Source organism: Heloderma suspectum, chromosome 2 (genome assembly GCF_057233095.1).
Source record: "Heloderma suspectum isolate Gila_16-S chromosome 2, 16-S_ref, whole genome shotgun sequence".
Classification (NCBI taxonomy): Eukaryota; Metazoa; Chordata; class Lepidosauria; order Squamata; family Helodermatidae; genus Heloderma; species Heloderma suspectum.
In genome coordinates, this window is record NC_139459.1 from 219,869,956 (window position 1) to 219,888,873 (window position 18,918).

General features: G+C 44.9%; 1 protein-coding gene across 8 annotated transcripts in view; it reads left to right on the forward strand.

Annotated features, from left to right (window-relative positions):
• Positions 1–18,918, forward strand: part of TMEM94 (transmembrane protein 94) — a 117,122-nt gene that overhangs the window by 47,997 nt on the left and 50,207 nt on the right. For 7 of the 8 annotated variants that reach the window (XR_014788293.1, XR_014788292.1, XR_014788294.1 and 4 more), the window contains 11 exons: positions 224–426; positions 2,663–2,814; positions 3,151–3,253; positions 4,604–4,690; positions 7,396–7,512; positions 9,066–9,122; positions 11,158–11,262; positions 12,314–12,478; positions 13,772–13,984; positions 15,302–15,617; positions 17,250–17,423. Coding sequence is in view for 5 of the 8 variants with exons in the window: in XM_084838071.1 (XP_084694197.1) it covers positions 224–426; positions 2,663–2,814; positions 3,151–3,253; positions 4,604–4,690; positions 7,396–7,512; positions 9,066–9,122; positions 11,158–11,262; positions 12,314–12,478; positions 13,772–13,984; positions 15,302–15,617; positions 17,250–17,423 (1,692 nt within the window). In the remaining 3 variants the exon portion in view is untranslated. The remainder of the gene's footprint in view (positions 1–223; positions 427–2,662; positions 2,815–3,150; positions 3,254–4,603; positions 4,691–7,395; positions 7,513–9,065; positions 9,123–11,157; positions 11,263–12,313; positions 12,479–13,771; positions 13,985–15,301; positions 15,618–17,249; positions 17,424–18,918) is intronic. The other variant, XM_084838073.1, reaches the window with a different exon arrangement.

Here is an 18,918-nt window from a genome sequence, read left to right on the forward strand (position 1 = left end):
CCCCAGGGGTCCTGCTGCTGCTACACCCCCCCGCCCCGCTTCTGTTTACATTTTAAAAACCAGTCATGTTCCTTGCATGCGCGCAATTAACGCCATGTCTAGTTTGGCCCTGAGGTGAGTCCAGAATGGATTTCCTTCCACAGTGGAGATGTGGCTTCACACCCAAAGCCTTCCCAGGCCGGACACGTGGCCATCATTCATTTCCTGTTAATCTGCTTTTCAGATGCCTTAAAGGATGGCAGAGAGCTGAACTGGGCAAACACTATGTACCCTGACCTTCACATGCCCTTTGCCCCATCCTGGTCACTACACTGGGTCTACAGAGATGGCCATCTGGTCAACCTCCCAGTCAGCTTGTTAGTAGAGGGTGATGTTATTGCTCTGAGGCCCGGGCAAGAGTCCTTCACTTCTCTTAGAGGGATTAAGGTAACTCATATTTCTCTTCTCTTTGGGCCACAATAATAAGTATGTGGGATGTGTGATTTGGTGTGTTTGTGAGAGGCAAGGACCTGTGTGGAGTACGGAAAACACAAACCATATATGTCTGAAGTCTTATTTGGATGTCCTTTTGGTTCCAAAGCATTTACCAGATGTAATTTATATCTTTTTTATTTTTTCTACCTAAACATGAGGACTAGAAACTTCTTTTTTTTTTAAAAAAAATACTTGCTCTTGCATTGACGTGTCCAGTAATCTTATTTCCAGTGATTGGGCTTCCAAGAGACTGGTCAGCTTCACACACACTTAGCTTCAGCAATGCTACAGCATAAGGCACTCCCAGACTATTTACTGGTCCCCAATTAGAAACTTCTTTTAAAGCTATGAGAAACTGTATTGTGAGAGGAAGTTAGGATATCTATATCACAAGAGGAACATTTTTTTTACCTATAACCATAGCAAATGCACTCTGTAAAGGATTATATTGTGCCAGCCAGAATAGCCACGAAGTGTGTTGAATTCTGGGGAAGAATTTCAGTGTGTTAGCAAGCAGAGTTCCGCCAATGGTGTTACTGTCATTGCAGTCTAAGGGTATGTCTGTACTACAGGCTTAAACTGGTTTACTTGTCATTATTTTTCCCATGGAATCCTGGGAATTGTGTTTTTGTGAGGGGGGCCAGTAAACTGCAGTAGAGAATTCTCCGTGCTCTCATCAAAGGATGATTCCCAGTATTCTTTGTGGGAGAGCTATGACAGTTTGGATTGTTAGAAGTGTAGTATAAGTGTTCACATGTCATAAACACAGTGTATCTTCTTCAGTCAGGTTTGGCTGAGCCATCCTTACGAACAGGGCTGGTTTGTATGCATGGTTTACCCCTGAGCAGACTCTGCTGCTGTGTTACTTCTGAAATGCGAACTCAGTTGCTTGATGCATGATGTTTGTCCTTTAGATCTCATACAATGAGTTTGGGGATTAACCATTGCTGTCAGTCTCCCCAAACCAGGGGTAAGAAACCTGATGCCCTCCAGATGTTTTGGGCTATGATTTTCATCTGCCCCAGCCAGCATGGCCAGTGGTTAGAGATTAGGGGAGTTGTAGTCCAAAATATATGGAGGGTACTAGGTTGAAATCTGGTTCTCTGGAGAAGTGTGGTGCTTCTGGGGATGTTGGGGTGAAGACACCAATCTAAAGAAGGGGATTTTGATTTGTTTAGAGCAGTGGCAGGGAACTAAATTGATGATCCCCCAGCTCTCCATGTGCTGAATGACATCTGGGCGTGGGGCCACACTATTGGGGGAAAGCTTACGAACAATGAAGCCGCCCTGACTGATTTGGCGGCTGGAGAAGTGCTCCAGCCACCAGCTTGGCCAGGATGCTTTGCCTGCATGGGGTCAGGTTTTTAACAACAACAACAACAATAATAATAATTTCCTGCCTTTTACTGGGACTCAAGGCGGCTTTACAACATTAAAAACTCTTACAGTTAAAACATATAAATAGAAATATACAAAAGTTAAAAATATTAAAACAGCAATAATATTAAAATTGTATAAAATATCAAAATGTTAAAAGACAGCAACAATATAAACAATAGTATCAATCCATCATATTCTCACAGTTTTGTTTTACCCACTGGGGTAGGCACTGTGCAGGCAAATCCCCGGGGCTTTGCATGCTGTGCATTGTTCACATGGACATGGCATGCAAACAAACTCTGCCAGCGCTGGGAGGAGCAGCTGGCACTGGCCGAGGCCCCTGCTGCTCACATCTCCTGCTGTTATCTCTGATCTGTGATTGGAGCAAACAGTGAGGATTCCCCTGCGCGGTGCTGGCATGCAGAGAACTCCCTTGGAGCCCTAGCCCTGCCCCCTGGAGGAATCCAGAAAGGCTCTGCGGCCAGGTGGGGAACCTCTGTGGGCTGGAGTGGGCTTGTGGGCCGGAGGTTCCCTCTACCTGGTTTAGGGAGCAACTGTGAATGAGCTTGCCATCAGAGTGGGAAACCCAAGTAAGGTATAGCATCGGGTTTAGTACTCGGAAGTAATCTCGGTGCAAACTAGTTCTTAAAAGCCAGTGCATACGGTGTGTTTACTTATATAAGTGTAGGCAATGGAATGCGTTGCTGCCAGTTCTATTGCTCTAAGAAACAAGAGCTTTCAGACGGGTCCTTCAGTTTTCGACTTGTTATTCAGCTTTTGGAGAGCCTGTCTTGTATTTTTCTAATAGGACGATGAGCACATTGTCCTGGAGCCAGGGGATCTGTTTCCCCCCTTTTCTCCTCCGCCTTCCCCAAATGGGGAGCTGAAGAAGGGACCTCAGAATCCCCAGCTGTATCGACTCTTCCGTGTCACGAAAACTCCAGTGATTGACAATGTCAGGTAAGGTCAACACCGTTCCCAGTGCGAGGGCAGTCTTTTATTGGCATTTGCGGTAGACTTGTAGAAGAATGGGTGGAGAATTCATCCATCAAACCCGTCAATTTGGCCATGAGTATACATTGTAGTCATAAAATCTCTGATAAGATTTTGGCTGTTGGAAGATAATTATTATCACCTGACACATCAATTCTTGGAATGGAGGATACTGGTCTTATGACATGGTTTAATAGTGGTTTTTTGCCCCTGTACGTTTTATGTACAGAACGGGGAAGTGTGATAAAAGGACAGTAATATACTTGACACCATGTGAGATCTAAAGTTCATCTTTTGTTTCAGGTTGTGTTTGGACATGGCTTTATCACGTCCTGTGACTGCTTTGGATAATGAGAGGTTTACAGTACAGTCGGTGATGCTCAAGTTTGCTGTTCCTATTGTGCTGGTATGTCCTGTTCATGGGCTGCTGCTTGTGACCAGTCTTGGCCCAATCAGGTTCCAGGTGGCTGGGACCATTACAATTGATTACAGCTTCCTGTGATGTGAGCAGTTCTAATTCATGAAGTAGATTCCCTGTTAGTTTTGGGCAGAAGTTTGAAAGTAGGGACGGGCAAATAAGCGATGTTCGCGCTTGCCAAGGTTTTCCAAACTTGAGTTTGCTGCTCATCCCTCCTCAGTTTGCACTCTCATTTGTGATTGCTGTTCATTTCATGCAAATGGGAAAATTGCACAAAATGAACAGTTATAAAATGTGAAAGTCGGGCAACCCCCCCATTTGCACAAATTTCCAGAATTGCACAAATTTTCTCCATAGACTAAAGTGTGGGCGATTTAAAACTTGTGCATTTTTCGAAATTTGTGCATGCTGAGAAAGATGTTCATTTTGAGAAAGATGTGCGTTTTTCAAAACGAGCACAGTTTGAGAAAGTTGTGCATTTTTTAAAACTTGTGCATTTTGAGAACGATAAGTGCATTTTTCAAATATACACTTTGCAAACGTGAACGGCATTTTCAAGTTATTTGAAAACTGAAATGAAATTCTCATACATCCCTACCTGAAAGTCTTCGGTGCTCAGGTTTTAGTCGTAGAATATGGGAAATGTTTTCTGTGCAGAAGAGAACTATACAAAATTCATGAAGCAGCTGCCATCAGCTGCCACTGTTTATTTTTATTACAGCTATTTATTTCCCACCTTTTGGGATGCAGATTCTTCCAACATGGCTTACAAATGACAAAAAGATAAATGAATAAAATCACGATAAACAGGATTAAAATATAACAACTCATAGAGATCTTTCTCACAGGGCAATTGATGCTAGTCCCTGAGAGGGGCAGTCCAGCTGGAGCAGGCTGCCTCTAGTGGCCTGTGCCTTCCTCTCTTTCTGCCCTCACTAGCCAATGTGATCATAGTAACCTTCTAATCTTGAATCTTCTCAGATTCAAGATTAGATGTACATATAAACTGAAGGCAAATGAAGTGAATCAACTCATTAGTGCATTCTTGTAGTTCCTCTGTTACGTCCAAATTTGGGCCTTTAAGAGAAGAGGTTTAGATTTTTAATCTGCTGTGCTTCTGAAGACTTGGGGCTCGATCAAACCTAGGAGATGTTGGACATTGAAACAGGCATTGGATTGGGCCAGTGGGGCTCTAACTGTGTTAATGGCAATAATGACCTGAAGATGTGTGTTTACTCTTCCAACGAATAGTTATGGGTATGTGTGTGTGTGTGTGTGGTTGAGAGTTGTGGTTGGCATACTAGCTTTCTAATGTTGACTCGTTTCCTTAAATGGCAGATTGGTTTCCTGGTCACCAATGCCATGCGTTTTGTTTTCATGGCTCCTGGAGTAGTCTCTTGGCAGTACACACTTCTTCAGCTGCAGGTAAAGAAGACTGCATTCTTATTTTCTCCAAACTGTAGTTAGTCGTCATGTATCTTCAACATGTTGTTGTGTGTGTGTGTGTGTGTGTGTGTGTGTGCACATCAAGCTGTGGTAGGGGTGTGAAATTGGCTGACAATCCTAGTTCACCAAGGAACATCTGTGGTCTGCCTTTAATGCATCCCAGTCTTGGGAAGGCTCTCTGCTTCTATATTTTCCTATGGGACATATCTCTGCTACAGAGGTGTTCAGTCTAGGCCTGCTTCTAGAAACATAGCTGCTCTTACTTTTCAAGGTGATGGCTGTGGTGAGAAGTTTCCTTTCCCATCTGAGATGATTATGGCAACTGTAGGTTCTCCTCTCAGTTTAATAGCACCTTAACAGATTTGTAGGTAATCAGCTCTCTGAATCAGAGCATTGACAATCTGCAACCCATATACTTGGACAATCACCAATCCTGTCCAGAAAGAACAGCAAGACTGGCCCAGGAGGCAGAGCAACTGTTGCACCAAAATAGTTGTGGTAGTATACCCTCATAGTGGAAAGTACCTCTTCAACGAGGTGCTTCCTGTTGATGTGCTACAGCACGTTGAAGTACCCTCAGATGTTTCTGCCTTTGTAACCTCCGGGTAAGGCTTTTTGGATGCACTCAAGTTAGGAATGTACTTGATAGCGATTTGGATGCTTCAGTTAGTGCAAAATGCAGTTGGTTGATGTAATTTCTCAGGGTTCTGTGATCAGGATGAGAAGGGACCAATTGGCAATCACCGAGAAGTCAAATATATATAAAAATACTTGGCTTTAAGATCTTCGGCGATTAGCAATATTAACTAAACAATAAATATAACTATACTGACCAAGTAAAAATAACTCTAACCCTAAAGCATCATTAATTACAAATACAGTGTTACGGTTATTACAACAGTGAAAAGGCCAATCTAAATGTTTGGGTAATCATGCATAATGGAGCTATGCGTGATAGGTTTCTTTACCTTTGTATAAGTACATGCAGTCTTTTTTGGATGGGGATCACAGTGCTGGGGGGGGGGTTAAACCTCTCCCCATCCCCCCCCAAAGATTCCCACTGGGAGGGTTAAAAGAAGAAGTTGATGGGGGCTTTTTTTCTTTTAACTGCCCCCCCCAGGTAGGGATTTGGGTGGGGTGGAAGGGGGGAGATTTAACGCCCCCCCCAGAGCACCATGGTCCTGGTCCAAATTAGGACGGTGCATGCTTACATAAAGGTAAAGAAAACTATGATGCATAGCTCTTCCATGAGTGATTAGTTTGGCCCATAGTCTCTCTCACAGTTTCTTGGACTCCTGTTGCGGGCCTCTGCTGCTGAGTTTTTCCATTCTCCCCTAGCTGAGGGCTTCTTTTTGCCTCTTGCTTTTTTTGCCTCTTGCTCTTTGTCTTCACCCTGCTTCCCCTTATCTTTCTCCTCAGCAGCTCCACTTCACTCTGCTGCCTTCTCTTTTCCTTTTCCTCAGCTACTGTTCTTTCTTCCTTGGTCCTTCTGCGCCTCTCCTCCAACTGTCTTTCTCCTCGTAGCTCCTCTCCCTATCCAGCTGCAGCAATCTTTTTTTTTTAATTCCCATGATCTCACTCCCATTTCTCCTCAGTTCCGAGCCCCTTCCACTTTTACAGCTCACTTTCCAACGCCTTTGACTTTGTGAGTAGGTAGCAGAGCACATTCTGCCTTTGCTTTGCAGCCTGCTTTTGGCTCCCATTTTTCCGGAGGCGGGAGTGAGGGGAATTCAAGAAGGTTCAATATGGTTTGGGACTTCTTGCTCTGCATGCCTTGATAGGAACTGAGACGAGCTAGAATACAACTCTTGCCTGATGGTCCTGTCATTCCACCTTTGGGGTGCTGTGACATCTTATTTATTTATTTACAACATTTGTATATTGCTCCTTATCTAAAACAGATTTTGGAGCGGTGAACATAAGAGGTAAAACATTTAAATGATAAAAAAATTTAAAAGATTAAAACATCATATTATAATTATTCATTATTCTTTTAAACAGAATGCCAGTAAAACCTATAGCAGGTCAGTTAAGGAATGCTTCCTGGAATAGAGCTTTTTTCAGGAGGTGCCAGAAGCAACACAGTGTTGGTGCCTGCCTGACTTCCAGGGGCAGGGAGTTCCAAAGAAAGGGGGCCACCACACTGAAGGCTCTTCTCTGGGTGGACTGCAGTCGGGCCATAGGTCCATGTGGAACCACCAGGAGCATGTTCTCTGATGACCTCAGTGACTGGGGAGGTTGGTAAGGGAGAAGGCGCTCTCTCAGGTATCCTGGCCCCAAGTTGCTTAGGGCTTTGTACACTAGTACCAAAACCTTAAACCTGGCCCACTAGCGAATAGGCAAGCCTCTTACCTACCCAGGTCCATCAGTTCCAATTTGCTGACATTCAGTAAAGATGGCAAGTGACTTTCATGTAGGCATAGACTGTTGTGTGAGGCACATTCCTGTCTGCATTTCAGTTTTCTCTTTTTAACATTGTCTCTTACACTGTATTTTCATGTACATGTGTTCAGTGATGTTGAGTGCAGGACACATCTTGAAAGCAACTTGCTCACAAGTTGCTCTTGTGAGCAACTGGTTATTACTGTCAGTGTCCTCTTTCTTTATGCCTTTGGGGTGGTAATACAACACCTTCAACTTTACATGGTGATTGTACTAACTGGTGCATTGGAATGGCTTTACAGGTCAATGGTGTCTTGCCCATTCTCCCACTGCTGTTTCCTGTCCTGTGGATTCTTGCCACGGCCTTTGGTGAAGCCAGAGTCCTGGCCCAGATGAGCAAGGCCTCACCCACTTCCCTGGTAGGTATTCCTCAGCAAGGTCCTGTGGGAAGGGGAGGGAAAGAGGATGGACTGGTTGAAGAGAACACTGGACTGTTGAGTCAGAAGGGGAATTCACAAGTACCTTTTAAGTCCAAGAGGTGCTGTGGGCCTTTTTATGCCACCACCACCCCCCGTGAAGCTGTGGGACGTGGATCATTTGTGGATACAAGTGGAGGCATTGCTGGGGGTGGCTGGGAGGGGTGGGGAAGTGACACTGCAACGGCGGGTCAGTTGGGATCTGGGTGTGGGAATGGGCAAAATGGGGATGGTAGGAGGGCCTGACTGACAAGCTGCTAGTTGCAACTCTTGGTGGGAAGAGTTCCTTCAAAGGCTTGAGGAGCAGGTGTCCAAGTGCCGGCTGGCCTGCCATTCCCAGCCAGCATTGACACTTTGGCTCTAGCTTTTGACAGTTCTCCGAAGGTTTTTCAGTAACTGTCTTAACATCTGTAAAAGATACCAGGTTTGGGGTACATGTTTGTCAGACTCTGTGGGGCCCAAGAATAACAGGAGTGCCTTTTATCTTTGGTGTGAAGGTTCATCTGCCAATTGATTCTTACCACTCCAGCTGTTCCTTCTACCTCTCCTGTTCACTGCCCCCTCTTCCCTCCCTGCCCCCACTTGCTTTATGTCGGCATGTGAAGCTTGTTCTCCTTACTTTTCTCTTCCCTTTCCCACTACTTCATTGCCAGCACCTCCATCCTCCCTCTCACCTCATATTCCCAGTTGTTTTCATTTTTGCCTTCTCTGCCCTGCAGCCCAAGAAATCCTACCTGTCCTTCCTCCATGATTACATCTCAGATGTGATTTTGCATCTTTGTCCCTTCTCACCCAAATGCTTACTTGTGTCTTGGGCCAGTTCCATCTTGATTTAAGAGTAGCATCCTCTCTTGTCCCTCTTTTCCTCCAAATCCATTTGGAATGTAGCAGGTGTGATCCTCTCCTCCAGCTTCTTGGATCATGTGTCCTCTTGTCCTTTCCTAGCCTTTTCTCCATCTTTGGACTGGATTTGAACTATTTGTCCTTGCACTGTGCGTGATTCTGCTCTCTCTTTCCCATGTCTTTCATTTTTTGCCTTCATCTTCCCTGCCTGAATTTCCTCTTCAAGCCTTCCTCTCAAGGCTTGGTTCTCCTCTCCTCTCCTCTCCTCTCCTCTCCTCTCCTCTCCTCTCCCCTCCCCACCCCATCTGCATGTCCTCTATTGACCATATTTAATTGGGTAATGTATCTAATTCTGGTCAAAAGCTGTTTTCTTCTACATCTGGACACGAGTCCAAGATGAACCTCAAATTTACCTCACTGATTCCATTTCTGCAAGAAAGAAAGAGGAAGGTTCCTTTGAGGTCTTAATTCTTGACTTGCAAACGAGTAGCCAAAGAAGCCTTCTCAATTCTGTTTAGGTACAGCAGGCCCTGCAGAGCAAGAGCCCCTTTCTCATCCGTGTCTCCCACCAGTGAAATGTATTTCCGAAAGGATGTTCCTCATACATCTCTTTTCAGCGCCTTGATAGTAACCAATCTGTTCTCTTGCTGCAGCTGGCTAAGTTCTCAGAGGACACACTCAGCAGCTACACAGAGATGGTTTCTTCCCAGGTACTTTTTTATTAATCAGTCTTATATCAGTCTGTTCTTGTGTTTTTCTGTACAGTCCTCCCCATCCTTTCTCTTTGTGATCTGCTTGCCCCCTCATGCTTATTTCCTGTTGCTGATATCTCTTGCTTCTTGACGTTTTCATTTTGCTACTCTGTTGCAGTCTGCATGCTGGTTGCACATCTTTCATACGTGCTCTTCCGTGTAGAGGATGTTCACAGTATTCCCATTCCTTTGGAATGTCTGAGAAGAAAAGGTCATGTGACTTAACCTTGTGGTTGCTTAGATTTTTTTAAATTTTATTTTTAAGCGTCCTCTATTTCAAATTCTATATCAGGTGCCTTTCTTCATGACAATAGCTGGTAAAGAGAGACAGGTAAGTATCAGGGGAATTTGGGCTGAATTTCATATATTTTATTTCAGGGTTGGGGAAAGTGTAGCCCTCCAGATGTTGTTGGACTGCAACTCCCATGAGCTTTAGCAACCATACCCAATGGGGAAGATTGATGGGAGTTGAACTCCATCAACATCTGGAGGCTTGCATGTTCCCCATCCCTGTTATATATCATCAAAATCAAACTGGGAAAGGGAAGAAAGAAACCTTGTTTGTATGTTTCTGTGGAACCAGACAGGAACACAGATGGGTCATGGAATTTCTAATTACGTCCAGTTATCTATATGTGAAAACCTGTCCTAGTAGTTAAGGGGGCAGCACTTTGACCACCTGCATAGGTCTTCCCTTCTCTGCAGCTCTTCTCTCTCAGATGCTCAAACTTCATCATAATGAATCTATGTAAATGAAGAAGATAATTTGCCCATGTTTAACCCTCACGCACCAAAAACATAATTTAGGCAAACCAAATAAAAATGATTTCCAGTACTAGCTGTTTTCCTCGCTCAGGGTTGAGAAACCATGTTGGCTGCCCATCGCTGTCAATAGCAGATACATAAGGAATTGTCGGTGGTGATGGAAATATAGTCCTGTTGCACTTCACCAGTTCGGTGGGGGATGCTGATGTTGGTGAAGAGGGAGCTGGCATCTTTGTCCCAAACAGCCGGAGTGACCAGAGCCCTGGTATGGCCAATCCCAAGCATTCGAAATAATCACTAGTTCTGCTTTTGGGGGGAAAACCCCCCTGAAACATGTTATATTTGCATATTTAATCCAAACAGGTCTTCTATATGTGCTGCTTGACCCTTGTTAAGTCATGTTTTTCCTCTCCAATCATGAGAGCCAGAAATTTTACTTCAAAAACAAAACAAAAGAACAAAAGCTGAAATTCTCATTTTTTTCTAAAAAATAAAATAATATCCCATGCCTGTACATGCTATACAGTGGCCAACTTGGGCTAGTAATTTTCTTTCTCTATTCTGCTGAGTAGAAGGACTGAAACACCATGTAGGAAGACGGTGGAATACAAGGGTAACACATTAGCAATAAATGTAGGCATAAGAACATAAGAGTCCTGCTGGATCAGACCAAAGGTATATGTAGTGCAACATCCTTTCTCCCACAGATCTTTAACAAAATGAACGTAATAGGGGTTGACCCACCTACCCATTTTTTTTTTCCCTAGGTTGGTCAATTCTACTCAAAATTGCTTCCCAAAGTTGAACTTAAGGTGAAGTCCAGAATTCTATCGATCTCTGTCTATCTATAGCATTTAAACCCTGCCATTTCACTGGTAGGCCTCAAATTTCAGCCTTTTACACGCTCTGTAGCAATGCTCTCTTAGCAGTTCACAATGCAAAATTGAACATAATACAAAACCATAAAATTGACACCTTATAAACCGAATCCTACACCACATGTTTTTTTTCAGAATCTGATGATCATCCCAGCAGGCTTCCTCAAGCACTTGATCTCTTTTTTGCATACAGAAAACAATGTATTTCTTTTTCTGAAGCAGCATGCTTACCTTTAGTCTTGCCATTCTGGAAGTGGATCCTGTTTCCAAATTAAATTTACCTGAACTTCTCCTTGCCTGTTCTTGAGTGTATCCATTCTTGTCCAATTCCTGTGTTTTTTTTCTGGCAGGAAATGATACGGTGTATCTGGAGCCACTTCCTGCATGTTCTGAAGGGCAAGTCTCCGACGCTCACCTTCACCTCTAGCTTACTTCACAGCCTGGGATCTGTCACAGTAAGTATGACTGCAAGGAGAGATCTAAGAATGAGCATCCTGATTCCCTAGACAGTATGGAGGGGCTGGTTGCCATGGTTCATTGGCTTCCATTGTTGTCAAGAAGTTATAGGGAAGGACCATGGCTCAGGAGCAGAGCACCTGCTTTGCAGGGAGAAGGTCCCAGGTTCAATCCCTGGCATCTCCAGTCAGGGCTAGGAAAAAATCCTGCCTGAAACCCTGGAGAGTTGCTGCCAGTCAGTGTTGATAATACTGGGCTAGATGGACCAATGGTCTGCCTCAGTATAGGGCAGTTTCTTATGTTTCTTGTGAATCCCATATGAGCACCTGTTATGTTAGCTAGATACTTTTAAGATAGTGGCTTGTGACCTAATATCTCCAACACAGAAGGTCAGATTTCTGTTGTAACCATGAGCAAGCCCTTCTAACCTGGATGGACTAGCTAGCTGATCCAACTGACAGTAGTCTCTGTTGGGTAAGAAAACCGCGATAAACCTGAGCTTTCTGGTTTTAAATCAGGCGAGTGTAAATCTGGAATAAGCATCTTGCCCTCTTGGGCCTGACAAACATTTCCATTCCTAGTTCCTATTCCAGGGTCTGGCTTTCTGCAGCATTCCCCACCTCTGTACAAAGCATGGATAGTTTCCAGGAGACGGCTCTTTATGGAGCAGCCTGGGAAGCCCTTGGCAGTGGGTCAAAAAGGACACCCAAAAGACCATATTCTGGCTTCAGCGCTAATCCTTCTTGATCCTAGTTGGCCTGTCTGTAAACTGGGGATGCTATTTACCATGGCTGTCTTTCTTAGTTTTAAACTATCTTATGGTGGCACCTGCACATAAAGCTGTAATAATGTTGTGGAGGTTTGTTCTGTATTCAGTAGCATTAAGGGATGGGATGATACTTGGAAAGGGCCTTTCTTCTGCCTTCGTTGTGCTTGAACGCTGTGGTGACGTGACTGATGTTTATCTGTATCAGTGATTCAGAAGCAGTCTTGCCAATAGTTTCTTGTATATCTCTGGGGTGTTGTGGGATATCTTGGGCTTGTTTTTAGGTGCTTTGCTGTGTGGATAAGCAAGGAATTCTGTCCTGGCCTAATCCCAGTCCAGAGACGGTTTTGTTCTTTAGTGGCAAGGTGGAACCGCCTCATAGCAGCCATGAAGACCTGACCGACGAACTCTCCACACGCTCCTTCTGCCACCCAGACATGGATGAAGAGGTGAGAGATGGGTCCTTGGGCCCACAGAGGATGTTTTGTCAAGGACCTCAGGATTCTTTCCTCATTTCTCTCCCCCCCCCGCTCCCCCTCCCCACATTTGGGTTGCAAGAAAAAACTTTTTAAATACAAGCAGGTATTTCAGATTCTGCAACTAGAATATACCTCCAGAATAATGTAATACCTGCTCCTTAAAGGGTTAGGATGTGAGCTGTGTAAAGAGGGAGAGGCCCGGAATGGAGAGGGAGGAGAGTGGAAGGGAAGTTGGAAATCAGCAGTTGGTGCTGTGGAAGACAGAAAGAGGAGAGAAACTGCTGGAGGAGAAGAGGCAGCAGCTGCAGAATGAAGGAGTGCAGCTGAGAACGAAGTTCAGGGAAGGCAACAGTGTAGTAAAGAAGAGAAAGAGGCTGATGGAGCAGCAGATAGGTCAGCCCTCAAGCCAGAGAGGAAGAATGAACCACCACAACAGAAGCAACAACAGATCAAAGCAACAGACTCAAGCAGCTGGGGCAAGCAACTGTGAGGTGTGGTTTAAAGTTAGAGTTGTTCATATTTAAATGTAGTTCTCTTTGTTATTTCATTGGTACTGTTATTTACTGGAAATCCTAAAGTTCAGTAAATACTGTTAAATGTTTTGTTGTTCGTCTCTGGAATGATTGCAGTCTGCCCCTCCTCATCCTAATTACAGAAACCTGAGACATTGCAATACCACCTCCTGTTATGAGCCCTCCCCGCTCTATCCCTTCAGAGCAGTTGAAGAGAGCCTGCTCAGGGTTCCATCCCTTATTGATGCAAAGAAGCATCCTTAACGGTAGGGGTGTTGAACCCCTTTCAGCCTAAGGGGTGCATTCCATGTGGTGAGTGGGGTCGAAGGCAAAGGGGGTCAAAGACAAAAGGGCAGGGCCACCCCCCACCCCCAAATAACAGTGTGTTTTTAGCTTAAAGCTGTTATTGCCAGTAACTAAACCTTAGGAGAGTCATTTCAACCCTAGAAGGCGGGCGGGGGGGAGTGCACAAAAGCTGGGAAGCCACCAAATGGTTGGCGGTCAGGGGAAAAGGGTGGGGCCAGAGGAAGGGGTGTGGAGAGAATTATTTGCAGCCAGGGGGTGGGTTGGGGGAAGAAGAGTTAAGAACCTCTCACATACTAGAGCTCCTTCTGGAGCAGGCAGGAGAAAGTAAGGGTCATCTTTCTTTTCACTTGGAAGGATAAAACGAGTCTTTCATTGTCATGAGGTTGAGAAGCAGTGTAGTTTCCCTTTTTGTTTTAACTCTTTTTCTTCTTTCACTGCATTACAGCCCCATGAAAGGGATGCTTTGCTTTCAGGGCCTTTGTCGGATGTGGTTCGCATCACCAACGAGCAAGACAGGGCCGAATGGTCCACCAGCAACACCCCAAAATCTTCTGATACTCATATTCACAAGAAACCAACCAGCCGCAGCAAGCACCCTTCAGGGTCCAATGTGAGCTTCAGCAAGGACATTGAGGGTGGAGAAGAGGAGTCTATGCAGGTAAGGGAGGTTGTTATGCTGTTATTGTTGTGTCTTAACTGTGTTTTTAGTGTGTTCTATTATTGTTTTAATTAAGTTTAAAATTTTAACTTTTTTTTAGCTCCTATGATTGTAAGTCGCCAGGTGCCATTTTCTTGGTAGAAAGGTGGGTTACAAATCAAAACAAACAAACCATTTCTTGCAGCCTTCAGTCTAATTTCATACAGGTGGGTGGCAGAAGGAACCACCCAGAGAGCTTCGGCTATTGGGCACTATTGAAATGAAAATAAATAAGGAGAGAGAGAGAGGTAGGGGGTGGCAGAGAGAGAGGGAGGGAACGGGCGATCCCTCCCACTTTTGGCTCTGATCCTGCCCACCGTTAGCATGCGGCCCCCAACAGGTTACCTCAAAGAGATTATGGCTCTCTATTGAAAAAAGTTTCCATTCCTGGGGTAAGGTATCCAGAAAGCTGCAGATTTCAGGAAGCCACCCCCCCCCCCCTTTAAGCCAAAGGCAACCTACCGGTTAAGTAGAGCTGAGTAGATAGTATGGTAGGGTAAAAGTTGTGAATGCGAGAGAGGAAAAGGAGTAACATTGTTAGAAACTACTAAGAACAAGGTATTTTGTCATGGGGCATAAGGAGTAGGTATGGCTTAGAGGAGAGAAGAGCTGCAAATGCCCCATGGACCAATTCGCATGTGGCAACACAGTCAGGCATAAGACTGGGGGAGGAGCAGACACCTAGTAACACAATGTGGGTTTCTGCTTAAGGCCTTGTGTCTGCACATCTGCCAGGGGGGAGGCAAAAGTAGGAAGCAAAAGGGTAGTCATGAATTTGCTGGAGGGCTGTCAGATTGCCATTTACTTGATCGGCGGACAGTTTGGTTAACTTGAGCAATGTGGCTGTCAGTAAAATGTTGCTTAGCAATATATAAGTTGCAGTTGTTGGTTTCCCTTAATTTTCTGTATTTTTTTTTAATCAAATGTAACTTAAAAAAAAACGGACTCATGAAGCCAGTGCTTTGTGTTCAGTGCCAAGGGCCAGGCAAGAGGACCACAGCTACTTTTCATGTTGTATTTACATATAGGTTACAGTTGCAGCCAGGCCATGTCTAATAGGTTAGTTTCAAACACACATGGGCAGTAGCAATCACCAGTTAGTTGAGTTCTTTAAGCAACACTATCTGCCATTTACTGGTCTGCTTTTTAATCTATTTTTTTTAAAAGGGGAAGCCCTTCCTTGAAACTCATGGTTTCTCCTCATGATTTTGTAGTCAATGTATCTCTATTCTGATATCCCGTGTGAATTGATGAGGCGTTTCTTTAATGTTGAGCCAGGTTGAGGGTGACAGTGAGGGCCTGGCATGTGAGGCTGAAGACTTTGTGTGCGATTACCACTTGGAAATGCTCAGCCTGTCACAGGACCAGCAGAATCCCTCCTGCATCCAGTTTGATGATTCCAACTGGCAGATGCACTTAACCTCCCTGAAGCCCCTGGGCTTGAACGTGCTGCTCAATCTGTGCAATGCCAGCGTGACGGAGCGCCTATGCCGCTTCTCGGACCACCTCTGCAACATCGCCCTGCAGGAGACGCACAGCGCTGTATTGCCTGTTCACGTGCCATGGGGGCTTTGTGAGCTTGCCAGGCTTATAGGTAAGGGTGGCAGAGATTGAAGGGTCATCTGGGGAGCAGGGGCTGGGCATTTCACTGTACGTTTACTGAGTACTAGTAAAATATCCCCCACCTTACACAAACAATCTAGGAAGTTTGCATTTTTGCTTTATTGTATCAAGTATCCTAAGACATGGACCCCGGCATGAGATCTGCTGGATGTATAAGGGAGAAGTGATCCCTCAAGAGGAAATCTCTCCCCTTGATTTCTTATGATTTTCTGAATTCTGGGAAAACTAGCACAGAGAGAATTGGCTCTGCTTGGCTTTTATTAGATTCTTCGACTCCAAAGGAGCAAAGGGCATGTTCCTCTCTGCCTGTGAGAGACGCAGGCAGGGAGGCTGTGCACGAAAACAGCATGCCTCTGGCTTTGCTCATCTTAGCCTTAGGGCTGTGGACTGTACCATGTAATTCCCAGAGCCAGCTGGCTAATATTGATTTAGTGCAGTTAGGTGTGAAAAGGCAGCGTAGATCACGTCGGCAAGCCACATGTCAAGCGTTCCCTCTTGGACCAATGTCTGTCTTGTCATGATGAGACCTTTGAGTCATTTCCTGGTGGTTCCAACATAGTACAGGAGAGAACATACAACTTGCAGGGGTGATCTGGGCACCCTGCCTACCTTTCCATACTTAATCTAACCGTACTAAATCAATATTGTGTATGCTTGGGCTCACAGTCTCTCTGCCTGCTCTCCTTAATATTATTTAAATATTTTTAGAGTACCTTTCCAGACATCATTCCCTCAAGGTGGCTTGCAGACATATTAAACCACAAAATCACAATACAATAAGAGTTACATTTTAAACAGCAGAATATAAACTTTAAAGTAGCTAAACTATATACGCCTTTAAAAAATGGACCAAAGCCAACATAACAATCAGTAACTAGCCATCTAAAACAGTCTAAAGCCAGTAGCCCAAAAGTCAATAACGTAATAGCCAATAACCTCAACCAGCAATTTTAAAAACTTGTAATATATCAAAGAAAATCATCTCGAAGATATATATACCATGAACTTTCTGGGTCTAAGAAACTAGTAAAAGCCAAGGAGGCAAACTATCAGAAACCCAGTGGAGAAATGGCTTCCTGTGTAATTAAGAGGACACCTTATTGCCTCCTATGGTTGTTTCATACATTCAGCGTCTCCAGTGCAATTGCTTCCAGGATTGCATGAGGCCAGTGCTAGACACCGGGCTGGGAGGTACCATTTCTGTGAGCTGGTTGCTTCCCATGTAACATGCATGGAGTTGCTGGGATGTGTCCAATTACTCGAGTGCAAGAAAGGACCGTGTGCAAATTATGGTGGCTTATGCATAGATGCCCATGGTGAGGGCAATTATTCATATAAGCAACATCTCCCAGCTGCGAGGCAGTGGTGACCCCACATGTTTCTGGAGGCGAATGCGTATGGGATCACATGTAAGTTGGCCCTGAGTGATTATGTTTCAGCTGCAAGATATGCAGGAAATTGAACAATTAGCATAGCACCACCTACTGAGTGGGGGGTGGTCTCGGGACGATAACAGCCAGAGGAGAGCAATTGCACATTCCTTGGGGCTCCATCAAACTTTTCTTCCAATATTCCCATCCCATATTACCTTTCCCTCCCCTAGGCTTTACACCTGGTGCCAAAGAGCTTTTCAGGCAGGAGAACTACTTGGCCCTTTACCGCCTGCCATCGGATGAGATGGTGAAAGAGGTGATGCTCGGAAAACTCTCATTCATCACCAAGAGGAGGCCGCCTTTGAGTCACATGATCAGCCTTTTTGTTAAAGACACAACTACCAGTAAGGCTACTCGACTTGGTGGACTTCTGGCTAGTGCACAGCGGAAGTATGATTGCGACATGCAACCTCTGTGATCTCTGTTGCGCTACCAGCTTATCCAGTTTATTCATAGTCTTTGTGTACATTCTGAGGAGAATAGCCACAGACTTGGGGCTGAAGAAACGTAGGAAATCAGTAATGAGTTGGGTCCAGATCTGTCCCCCAACCCTTCGGAGGAGATTCGGAGGGTGCGCAGGGGTGTGTGTGTGGCCTGCAGGGGGGGAATGAGTGGAAGCGGAAGTCCCATTCTACAAATGGTATCCTTCCTCTGGCAGAATGATGGGTCTGGATCCAGCACAGTGTCTTCCAAGTGAAGGTTCCTAAGAGAGGAGGTATTTCTGTGTGGCTTGCCAACTAGTCTACACTGAACTGTTAAGCTGGCCATTGGGCATTTATCTGCCTATTTAAAAGTGATACTGCTTTTCTTTTTCTTAAATCTAAAGCAGTTCACTAAATAAAATCAAGGTAAAATCAATAAAAAAAAACAGAACAGTAATAAACAAAATCTCTTCTTAAAATAATCAAGGGTAGCTGGCAATGCTACCTAGCAGTCAGGAAAATACCTAGGCTAACTGATGTGTCTTACATTGTCAGTGGAAACACTCAGTGGGGACATCATGAATTGTTCCAGTTGCTGCTTAGAACCAGAAAGTTGAGTATATTGCCAATATGCTCACTGTGTGAACGTATTGCATTGGCTTATTCATTATAGTTCCTCCTGCTTCTTAGTTAAAAAGGCCTAAATCTGTGTTCCACACTTGCCTTGGGGGTTTCCCAGCTCTGTGAAGGGCTGACCAGGCATGGGAAATGCTTAGGATGATGGAAATTCATTTCTTGAATTACAATTTATTTCCAACGTTTAAAGCCCCAGAGGGTTTAGGCTGAATAATAACCAATGTAAAAGCCCAGTATGTCATGGTCACATTCCAGCATAGCAAAGAGATGGGTCTGTGCAGATAGGCAAGGAACTGCTTGCCTATGCAACTGTGCATAGGCAAGCAGTGCAACTGCTGGCTTGAGGAAGCTGCTGCGAGCCTCCCTTGTGTAGAAGCCTGGGAAGCTCGATCTGAAAGCAGCGACCGTGTGTGCAGAAGAGAGAAGGGAGGAAAGGCTTGCCCTAGTTTGAGTCTTCCTGCTTACTTTCCTCGCCTTGCGATCATCTGACCATTGCTAGTGAGGTGCAGTACTGAGCAGAGGTACCACAGCTGGGGAGGAGCAAGGAGGGGACAGTTGAGGCCTGTGGCAGGAAGCGAACTATGGTTTGCGGGGACTCTCTTAGGGCCTAGGCTTTCTGTACCTGACACTGAATGGGGGAGAGGTCTTATCTCGATCTGAAAGGTGCCCCGGAGAACAGAGCATACAGATGAACTCCACACCCAGTGGTAGACCTTGTAGTATATACCCCGCCCCCTCGCTGCCCCTGCCAGCCTGCGCACCGCCTGTCATAATGACAGGC